This window comes from Aythya ferina (assembly GCF_964211825.1).
Source record: "Aythya ferina genome assembly, chromosome: Z".
NCBI lineage: Eukaryota > Metazoa > Chordata > Aves > Anseriformes > Anatidae > Aythya > Aythya ferina.
The window spans coordinates 65342313-65354525 of NC_140299.1; the positions used below are offsets into that span (position 1 = coordinate 65342313).

At 37.8% G+C, this 12213-nt stretch overlaps 1 protein-coding gene across 2 annotated transcripts in view; it reads right to left on the reverse strand.

Annotated features, from left to right (window-relative positions):
- Window positions 1–12213, reverse strand: part of PRR16 (proline rich 16) — a 172471-nt gene that overhangs the window by 43971 nt on the left and 116287 nt on the right. For both annotated transcript variants that reach the window (XM_084503010.1, XM_084503011.1), the window contains exon 2: window positions 11323–12200. In XM_084503010.1, coding sequence (XP_084359136.1) covers window positions 11457–12200 — 744 coding nt within the window. In that variant the 3' untranslated portion in view covers window positions 11323–11456. The remainder of the gene's footprint in view (window positions 1–11322; window positions 12201–12213) is intronic.

The following is a 12213-nucleotide window of genomic DNA, read 5'->3' on the forward strand; positions in this document are numbered from 1 at the left end:
GGGACTGAGGTGTGCAACTGGACAACCGCCTGGTTCAACACCCTGGCCTGAAAACATTCCTGATGGAAGGCATCCTGTTTGGGCAGTCCCAGGCAAGGACTGCCTAACACCGTGGAGCCCATGGAGCTGGATCCACCAGATGTGGAGGAACGGATGGAAGTGGATCCACCTCTGCCAGAACAGATCTGGGACTCCTGTGGCATGTCTTTGTGCTCTGCCATCCAAGAGCACCTACAGCATCACAGGAGTTCCCAACAAGCCCCCTACTTGTTGCTCAGGCTCCATTGCAAGCATTAGCTTGGAGCCACCAAACACCACAGACATCCTGCAGGCTTGCCTTCAAGGTGTCCAGGCAATAAACAGCTCTGTTACTGATTCTCTGGGGTTGTGTGATTGTTTTTTTTGTTTGTTTTTTTTTTTTTTGAAGGGAAGGGGGTGGCAGGGGAGAGAGAGAAATGGGCTAAAGTTGCACCAGGGGAGGTTTAAGTTGGATAAGAAGAAAAACTTCTTTTCCAAAAAGGTTGCAAGGTATTGGAATCAGCTGCCCAAGGAAGTGGTTGAGTCACCATCCCTCGAGGTCTTTAAAAGACGTTTAGATGTAGAGCTTAGTGATATGGTTTAGTGGAGGACTTGTTAGTGTTAGGCCAGAGGTTGGACTAGGTGATCTTGAAGATCTCTTCCAACCTAGCTGATTCTGTGATTCTGTGATTCTTTAAACTCTTTGTCCACCAAAACACTTGATTGTGCCCCAATACTGATGAAAACTGAGCTTTAAAAATGTTACACACAGCTAAATGTAAGAACTTTCTATTTTATCTCTTTAGATATCCTTTTATTCCTTTAGATCTTCAAATTAAAAATGTATTATATTAGAGGACAATATAGTCCTTACAGTTTTAATACTTTCTTTTTCTTAAGTCAGCTAGTGTAAATTAACTTTGGGGATTTCCTGAATCTACACTAGTAAATTAGCTAGAGTCAGAGACTGTCATTATCCTTTTCTATCAGGAGTATTACACACTTGGAGCTTAAAACTTAGACAACTGGAGACTTTATTTAAATGAAATAAATTAAGCACTTTTTTCTTTGCATTTTAAAATACCAGAGCTATGTCATTTTAAACACCTGATTCCTTGTTTCCTTCCCTTCAATGAAATTTCTAAGCATATTTAAATCCTATCAATGAATATATTTTAAGACATATTTGGTAATCATGTATTGGGATATTTGGAGTACACAAAGCTTTCTTTCCCACATTTTGCTGCTTGGCACTAGACACACATCAAATATTACTGGTTTTTAGAAAAGGGTGAAAAAATAATGAAGGGTTGATTTCCAGTACAAAATAAAACTAGAATTACAAGTTTGTATACCACATCCTGTTAACATACATTCGGGAAATAAGGACTGATGTGAGAACAGCAAAGAATCCTGTGCCTCACTAAACAAACACACAAGGCAATTTTTAGATTTGCAAAAAGTCCCTCTGTAAAATTTTCTTGCCCACGATATATGCTGCCTAGAAAACTTCACTGAACAAGAACTAGGATTACTTGTATTGGTATGGAATTATAACATTTTAAATGTTTTCTTTCACTGTAGAACAATGGAGAATTATTACAAAATTCATGGAAACAAAAGTAACTTTAAAATTGTTTCAGAAAAGAAGTGTTTTGTTTCAATCTTTTCAAAAATTTACTACTATTAACAATAACAACAGACCTCTTGAACTAGCAATACTTTGGTTGGAATTTTAGAGTCCCTGGAAATCTAGGTTCTTTAGTTTTCAGGCTAAAATCAGACTCCAGAAAGCCAGGCCTATTCTGACAAGGATCTACATAGGTTTCTGATGGAAAGCTTTTTATTTTCCAGTAAGAGGTCATAAAAGATGCCCTTTATCACCCCCTCCTCCAGCATTCAAGTGTGAGGGACAGTGTCAGAAAATTAATTCTGAATATTTAGGATGAAAAGCACTGACCACAAAGATGTGAATGTTTTCATGTGACAGATACATCAAGCAGAACTTCAATCTGTGAAATATAACACTTCAATTTGTGATAACCAGAAAGACCTAGTTTCAATCACCTACTCAGAATTAAATTCAGTGATAGCTTTTAGAGTGAAATTGGAAGCCCATTACTAGTCAAGGCATGCTAAAGGATTGAAGGTAATTTGTTCACTCCCTTTGTTCAGTTTATGTCACTGACTGTTGATGATAGGTATGTTTCCAGCTAGAAGTGAGCAAAGAGCATCTGAATATCCTTTGTAAACATTCTTACTGACAAACCTAATAAACTTAATAATATTGATCAACATTAAATTAAGCTAAACAGAGGTGAACTTTATGCCATTCTCTCTCTCTTACACATTTATGGAGAAAGAAAGGGGAAAGCAGGAAAGAAAAAATTATGAAGGGTACAAAAAGCTAAACTTTCAGACTAACCTAAACACTTTATAATTCTGATATAATTAAACCCTGTGTTGAGCAAATTACAGGGTTTGTGTCTTCTGTAGTGCACTCGGGCAGTGCTATCATATTATACTGACCTGCAGACCTGTCTGGCAAGAGATACTGAGACATAATGTCCCTTATAAATCTGATTTAGCTTCAGGCCCAGAAATGCCACAAGGCTAGGAACAGTCAGTCCAATAAGAAGTTTGTTGTTGCCTGCCAGTGCTCCTCATGGGCATTGCCGCTATGCATCATACCTAGTTTCATGTTGTACCTTAAAGGCAAGTCCCAGCGATATGAAACTCTTACTATAATATTAGTATCTTCTTTTCCATTTATCCTCTTCCTCTTCCACTGGACAGCATTTAAAACACTTACCCATATTTTTCTTTTATTTACTATGTGCAATTAAATTTCTTGTTTTCTATGCATTCATTACTGGGCTCCATATTCAATCCACAATACAGCTAATTGTGAAAGTTCTATTTTAGGCCACTTTGCTTTTTGGGTTATTTCTCTACCTTCAGTTCTAGCACAGAAACAGGCTTTTAATGACGGTATCACCATTATTGCTCAGCTATATCCTAAATAGCAAAAGTGACTTTTAATCCTTTCTTTAGTCATTGAGGTAAAAAGTGATAAGCATCTCAAACACTTTCTAGGTAATGCAGTACAAGTTAAGGTATCAGCAGATTTATTTATGAACAATTCTTAAAAACAATGAACTTCAAAACTTCTGGAATAAAATGAACCAGGTTTCAAGTAAAAGTCGACTTCAATGTTTCCAGCCTGCACTGGACAGTTTGGCTCTTTCATTTCCAATTCTGCCTGGACTACACACAGAGCTCCTTGTGCTCTAGAGACATTCCACAAACATGTGCATGTCTTCACTTTAAATAAATAAATAGATCGGTAGATTAGATAGATAGATAGATAGATAGATAGATAAAGATTCACAATGGTTTAAAATCAAATTAAAAAAAGAAAAAAAAAAAAGAAAAAAAAAAAAAGAATGTAAAGGAAAATCATTTTATCTGTTTTGTTGTTGTTCTTGTTGTTTTTCGTACTGATTCAGCTGGACTAGTTGAACAACATGGTATGAGGAAGCTAGTCCACAAAGATAGGGATAAGCTGAGAAGATATATCCAGTTAATTTCCTTCATGCATTTCATCAATATGGACTGATGTATTGGAATATTTCCTCATATGTGTGTTTTTATCTACTATTTTGAAAGACCTGTTCTGTAGTTTTCAAGAGTAAATACTTGAAATTGTGAAGATCAGTGAGGTTTTTCTTTTACTTTACATTACCTTCAGCTAATCATTATCTCCTTATATTTGATTTGAAAATATTTGAAAATCTAATATTTACCAATTTAGATGTCACTTGGAGAGTTTTTTTTTCTTATAAAGTAGGATGAAACTAGAATGTACTTACAGTGTGCAAGTGTACAAAAAAAACTTTTTTATGTAGTAACAGAAGATTCTGCAACCTTTTTTTATTCCATTTTTTTTTCTTCTTTTTACAAAGAATGTGCAAAGACAAATAGGTTTGCTTCAGAAGTGAACATACATTGTTGTCAGTTTTAGTTGTTCTCAATGACCACTGAACACAGTGTTTTGTCTCATGTGTGTCAGAGGCCCAAAATTAACTTTACAAATTTGAATTACATAATCATGTTGTAACCTGGTGGTCTTCTATGGTAGGCTTACAGCATTAATAGATAGGGGGAGAACAACCAACATCATCTACCTGGTCTTGTGCATTTGACACTATCCCACATTATATCCTTGTCTTTAAATTAGAGAGACATGGATTTGAAGGATGGACCTCTCAGTGGGTAAGAAATTGGGTGATTGCACTCAAAGAGTTGTGGTCAATGTCCAGGTGCAGATCAGTAATGAATGGTGTTCCTCGGTGGTCAGTATCGGGACCAGAGCTATTTAACTTCCTTGTCAGTGACATGGACAGTGGAACTGAGTGCACCCTCAGCAAGGTTGCCGATGACACCAAGATATGTGGTACAGTCAATGCACTGGAGGGAAGGGATGCCATTCAGAGGGGCCTTAACAGGCTGGAAAGGTGGGCCTGTGCAAATTTCATGAGGTTCAACAAGGCCAAGCGCCTTACACCTGGACTGGGGCAATCCCAAGCACAAATACAGGCTGGATGGATTGAGAGCAGCTCTGAGGAGGGTTATTGGTTGATGAGAAGCTCAACATGAGCCATCAATGTGCACTTGCAGCCCAGAAAGCCAACCATATCCTGTGCTGCACCAAAAGCAGGGTGAGGGAGGGGATTCTCCACATTTATTCTTCTCTTGTGAGACCCCACCTGGAGAACTGTATTCAGCTCTGGGGACCCCAGCACAAGAAAGATGTGCAGCTATTAGAACGAGCCCAAAGGAGGGCCACAAAGATGATCAGAGGGATAGAGCACCTCTCCTATGAAGACAGGCTGAGGGAGTAAGGGTTGTTCAGCCTGGAAAAGAGAAGGCTCTGGGGAGACCTCATAGCAGCCTACCAGTACCTACAGAGGTCCAACAGGAAAGTTGGAGAGGGACACTTTGTCAAGGAGTCCAGTGATAGGAGAAAAAGCAATGGCTTTAAACGAAAAAAGGCTAGATTTAGATTAGATATTGAGAAGAAATTCTTTACTCAAAAGGTTTAGAGGCACTGGAATAGGTTGCCCAGAGAAGCTGTGGACGCCTTATCCATGAAAGTGTTCAATGTCAGGCTGGATGGGGGTTTGGGCAAACTGGTCTAGTCAGACATGTCCCTGCCCATGGCACAGGAGTTGGAACTAGATGGTCTTTGTGGTCCCTTCCAATCATATTCTATGATTTTGTGGTTCTAAATTGTGAAACCAAGGGAAAACAATCATCCATTACAATTACAGCATATGATAGTTACTCCTTGGTGACAGAAAACAATGTAATTTGGCATTCCTTTATATATTCATACACTGTACCTACAAAAATAAAATGGAGCTAAAAATAAAAATTTTATATTAATAGAGATTTATAAATATATTATCATCACAATGACATTTATAAAGAAGATACTACCATCAAAAGGAGACTAACATGAGTTAATAACTCATACATGGCAACACTGAACTGGAAAGGAAATAAACACTTCTATGAAAAGCTCTGTCACTGACTGACTTTATTCTTGCTCTCTCATGATTAAAATGATTCAAGTTTCAGTTTCAAGCAATTGTAATAACCCCACTTAAAGACAAACTTTGGGATTGGTTTAGTCAGAATCATGGAGACAATGCTGAAGAATTTACTTAAACATATTTTCTCAAAGTTCTTTTTTCATATATTTTTTTTCCTTCATATGTAAATGACATTTTTCCTTTTATTGCTTGCAAGACTGTAAAAGAGGTCAGTCAAAAAAATCAGGCAAACAGCATCAAGGGACAGATCTGAGATAAGAAAACTCTTATAAAAATATAATTTCATATTATGAACATAATTTACAGCCAACTGTGAAATAGATTGTGCTCTGTTCCTTCAAGAGTCTTAGCACATAAATATTACAGGATAAAATAAAAAAAATCTCTTTCTCTACAGAGGAGAAAAGACAGCAATTTCTGGAGTCCCCGTACTGCAAGCTCCTCTCATTATTTTCCCAAGTGAAGCAGCAAAATGGGCCTGATCTTGCTCATTGTTTATAACACTGATGTTGACAGGCTGTTGGGTGCAGTTCATGTTGTATTTTTTAGTGGGCCAGACCTGACTTATTTCCACATCTTGCTACCTAAATATATATATTTATATATATACATGCATATAATAAAAAAATAAAAATAAAAAAAATCACACCACAAAAGATGCATAGTTATGCAAAAGAAAAACAGCCCTGCAAAAAATGAAAGGTTCTAGTTCCACTTGGCCATGCCTGCATATGAGACTCTTGCCTTATAACCTGACATAAAAATGGTCATCTCAGCAGTAAGAAAACTGACTTAAAATTTCCAAAGATGAAACACATAGCAAGCCAGGCACAGCCACGGCTTCACCTTCTTATGCTGCTGGAATAATGCAGCTTAGCTGACAGGCACTGCTACTTCTTAACCAAACCTCCCATGCCACATAGCACCAGGACTTTGCCATTCATGAACAAATGTGAAAACACAGAGATCAGCAGCAGATTTGCAGAGATTGACATGAGCATGGGCCACCCTCCTGCAGCAAGATACATAGTCAAGCCCATTTATCCCAGCTGCACCTGTGTCAACTAATGAGAGCTCTTTGACATCCAATGATGCCAGACATCAAACAATGCCAGATGTCAAATTGTTGATGATCAGGAATGTCAGTAACTTGCACATGTTTCCCAGAGGTATCCCAAGATGGACTACCACACTTTGTCAAAATTACATATGGGGGAAAAACTTGCTCTCCACTTTTGGGCTCCTTTCCACCACAAAACAACCCAGTGAGATAAAAACCCTGCTATTTTTTTTTTCCCCATTAAAAGAACAAACAAGCAAACAGAAACTGAACAAAATAAACCATTACCCCACAACTGTTCCCCAGCAAAGACAAGGCTGAACTGTGGCTTGCACGCAGTGCGCTGCTGCAAGCTGAGCCAGCAGCACCAGCACTGCTGCTGCCACTGCAGCTGTGAGCAGCATGGTCTGTGCCAACACAGTCTGAATCGCTAGGATGATTTTACTGTGTGCTATATGCCACACACTGACCTACAATGTACTACACAGAAGGCACCAAGTATTTTTCAGAGCCAAGTGTTCTAAACACTGTGCGTACCACTGCTGACCATTGCACTTCTTCCACTGCATGCCTTTGTGCCTGTCTCACTTTTCCAATCTTACATCATTCTAAACAAGATGATTTTATTACTAGTTTGAAACACAACTGTAAACTTGATCAATGTTTTAGCAGTGGATAAGTATTTTTCATACATACGTACACCCACCCCTTGAAAAAGCGTGGGGTGGGTGTACGTATACACAGCATATACGCAAGAATGCTGCCTCTGTAAATATATGCCCAATACTCAAGGACTAACTTAAGAATACATCAGCAGAGAGAGGTAGCAATCATAGCATGACTTTATCTCCACATGTAAATTCACCATTCGCAGTTTCACTGAAAGGAAAGCCATAATTAGAACATGGAAATATGGAGATATGGGCAGGTCCAGACAGCTTGCACAGCTCCCTCTGGTAATTAATGAATTCACACTATACTCACTTCAAAACAAATAATCAAGTTATCTTTAAGAAGTTAACAAAAGCTGTATTCTACACTACCTACTGCATATAAAATTTTAAATAAAATATTGACATCATCATAAAAAAAGGAGGCTGAAGATTTGAAATCTGCTTCTGTGATCAATGAAAGCTGTGTTGAAAGGAGTAACAACTCAGGAAGACAAGAGAGAAGGAAGAACAGTGATTTTTAGGAAGTGATAAAAAGATCAGCAATCTTTTTGAAGAGTCCTACCATAGATCCTTAAGATGGATTGTTACTCAATTTTGCAGTCCTGGTGTTCCTTTCTTACTAAGCACTCATATGCTAGCTGCTTTTTAATCACTGCCATTATTACAAAATAAGACATTTACACTGTTTGTTTCCATCCTCCTAAGCTTGCCACATTCATTAAATTGATAGAAAATACTTTCTCTTTCTATTTACCTCTGAGATGTCCAGATCCGGACAATTCAAACTTTAAAATAATACTGGGGAATCAAAGCTGAGCAGCACTCTGAAATTATGGTAAATATTGCATTAAAGCTCTGAATACTGTTAATGGCCTTTCAGTTCTTCAGTATATAATACATAAAGTTCAGTACAGAAATACAGCATATTAACATCTGTGCAGAACATTAAATACAATCTCAATGAAATTATACTTAAGTTTCAAGGGCACTGCTGTCTGATTCTGGTTAGATTATTGCGTTCTGCTCAGGAGTGAAACATCCTATGTTACAGGTGTTCAGAAATGCTTCACAGAGATTACATTCCTAATTTAAATGTAAAAATCACCGTTGGTTGAATGTAGTATTGCATTCTTTCTTATGCCATTTTAATTATTTTTCTAGACAGTACTGCAAAGCTCAAAGTTAATTGTTTCAAATGCCTTTCAAGCATACCTGTTTTAAACTGGATTTTATTCTGCCATGTTAATACTGTGAAGCTATTCTACTGATAAAACTACCTCCCAGTATGACACACAGGTCACGGAGGTTCTCATTAAAACAGAAGAATTGGTTCATCTCTGGTAGCATGATGAACAGAAAACCTGGAACACTTTGGTTCATTAAAGATAGCCTGGATTAGCAAACTACCTGGAAAAAAAAAAAAAAAAAAAAAAAAAAGCTGTAAAAAGCTTCACACTTCTAAGTTGTTATTTTTGTTTCTTTGTTTTGTTGTTGTTTTGTTTTGTTTATGGCCAAAAGCAGCATTACATTTGAAAAGGTGCATACTTGGCACAGTACTTTTCCACCCATCAAAATGCATAAATCATTTTTTCCACAGTTTGTGAAATGGTATTAAAGTGGCATGGTGAAATAGACAAGAAAACATTCTGAAAGAGGAGAGCAAGTGAGAGATGGAACATGTAGGAGAACAAAACTGAACATGAAATACCTAGGTTTAATTAGCAGAATACAAAAGCCAATCCTGAGTTAGCTGCCACTTTCCAGAGCTGAGAACTATAAACAAAACATTGCAATGAAACTGTAACTTGGATGCATATCAAAGCATATCCACAGAGTACAGTATCTTAATTTGGAGATACTAATACATTCATGAGTTTCCGACAAGCCCAGGACAGAACACAGAGGAGAAATTCTGTGCACTGCTATCACAGATTAGTTTATATTGTAAAACACTGAGCCAAGTGAGGTAAGATACATGCAGCGTACCCTCTCGCTTACAATTATTCACTGTTATTTTCCTAAATTTAAGATGACAGAGAAATATTTTATATTATATATGGAAGGTTTGACTTGCATTATCCAACAATTTCTTGTACACAACTGCTCTTTTAAGAAGGAAAAAAATATTAAACCATTTAAAAGGATTGATATATGTTCCCCGCTGATAAAACCATCATGATGGTCAGTTTTGTCAGATATATGTTCCCATCATGATAAAATCATCATGATGGTCAGTTTTCTCGAAAAACCAAAGCTATACAATACAGATATGTAGATACATCCCCACATTGTTTCAATGAATTTAGAAGAAATTTTCCGTGTAAAAGGCAGGGCATGAGCTTAATCCATGCAACAGAAGCTTAACTCAGGCAGCACAGATCTCGTGCATACATAGAACAACTTACTGCCTTCTCCTACAGGTGCTAAGACTTCACTTGGCAATAACCCCCATAAAATTAAATGTAGTCAAACAATGCAAAACTTGCGGTGCATCATGAAAAGCATGTGGGGAACACTTAGGGAAAGCATGAATATTTGCACAATATATAATCTTTGCTCACTGTAGAAGTTTTCAAAGGTAATTATCTGTTAAAATTTTTGTTATGATTATTATTATTTTGGTTTAAATACTCTAAATGTGCTACAGTGTGTATATAGGGAAACTGCATGTACAGCTTGATGATTTTTTTTTTTTTCCAGTTAAATTCCTATTACTGCATTTAAGTGGAAATTCAGATTTAAAAAATCTGTTTTCTGTCATAATACCCTAGAGAAGCCAACCTGGATCAAACCATAGAGTGTGTTTTACATTTCAACTGAAAATAATATTAATAAATAAATAAAAAAAAATAAAAATAAATAAATAAATAAAAAACACTGCTTTTATATAGCATCTGCTGTTGGGCCATTTGAGATCCTAATTAGGCACAACTTTGTAAATAACAGACTCATCATCATATTTTCTTCACTGATTGGATGGGTTTTAACTTTAGGTACCAACAATTCTCTCTGTGAGAATAAAAGAAGGTTCTTTCAAAATATAATTAAAAACACTGAGGACTTTTTTCATCTAGTAAGAATATTAATTGGGTTCACCATCAAAATGTGATAACATGAACAATATCTTGTTTTGCATGTTAATGCTTCATAATTGCACAGAGCTTTTCAACTCCAAAACTCTTTACAAGAATTAAGTGGATGTCCCTGGAGGCCTTAGGCAAAACTTTCTTTGCCTTCAAAAATAGATTTGCACCAGACAAAAAGCTTTGTAAAAAATGCAGGAGTGTGCTGTGTTGCTTTAATCTACAGTGGACATACATGTAAGTGAGATAAAATATTACCACCAGTCTTCATGTGGAAGTAGTGGAAATAGAGGGGAACTGAATGAGACAGTCCCTGCTCCCATAAAAGCTCTGTCCTTGGTTACAGCACATTGAACAAGTGAGAAATAAAATGTGAGATAACTTCCAAAGAAATGTCAACATACCTTTCAATTACTTCTTCACTCCCCTACCAAAGATCAAGCTGCATGTAAGTCTGATGATTGCCTACTATTGCACAGCTCCACACACAATGCCTTTGCTCAAGCGATCAGGTAGAGAGAAATGCTTTTGCTAGAATTCAGTCAAAAGTCATTATCCAGCACTCCACTTTGTTTTATCAAAATAACATTTTAAAACATAGTAGCTAGAAACAGAAAGTTTCCCCAAACCCAGAAGTTATTCCACTTATTTATTCCACTAAGTCCAGTGAAAATCTATCACAAATGACCACTCCATATTTTCAAACTGAACTTTCTTTTCAGTTTTTTAAACCATGCCACAGATATGAAACTGCAATAGAAGTTTACAACCCATGCACTGAATCCTGTGCATTTTTCAGTACCCTTTGCCATAATGATATTTTACAGTGACTACAAGTAAAATCAAGAAGCACTCCTCTCAGTACTTACCATGTGATTTTTATGCCACTTCACTGGACACAGGGAGTAATACATAGGGTCTTTTTATTGCTCAAGTAGAAAGTGCTCATTACCTATTTATGTTTATATATAGGAAAAAACAAAGTTTTTTCAAGTGGCATACATCACACTGTTGTAGTGGTTGATTTTCTCAAGATGGTCTTCTGGGGTTTTGGCGCAGTTTGTGGAGGCACAGTCGCGGGTCTTGGAGGAGGAAAGCTATTACTGGAACTTATCCCCAACCCTCCATTTTCTAAGGGAAATGGAGGCAGTGGAGGTGGTGGAGGTGGCAGAGGAGGACACTGATGCGGCAGCTTTCCCACAAGACGGGCAGGCTCACTGTGCAAGTGCACCTCCCTGTTTTTAATGTTATACCGAACATCACAGTCTGGGCAATAACCGTGGTACTGCACTTTTTCATTAAATCGCACCCGTTCCCTTGCTCCTGGCTGAGGACACCGCTCTTTCTCAGGTCTATGCATTAGAGGCTGCATTGCAACTTTGTCCAAATTACTGTTCGGTATATAGCATGTATCTCCATTTGGGATGCGGTTGGGCCCATTTCTCAGCAGGGTACCATTAGTCTTGACAGGGTTGGTCGAAGGAGGCAGCCTTGAAGGCTCGTCACACTTGACAGGCGTCAGTCGTGGTGGAGGTGGGGGAGGATTTGGCTTCCGCAGCACGGTGAGGATAGCAGAGGGGTGCGCAGGGGGCTTGATGAGCGGAGCACTGCCCCGCACCTTGACCTTCTCCAAGCTGGAAGCTGTTGTGCTGCTGGAGCTGCTGTTAAGTGTGTCTGTTTTGGAGCTGTCCGTCATCTCATCCTCCAGCTGCAGGTCAGATGTCAGCGTGTCGATCTGGTCAACCACCTGCACAATGGCC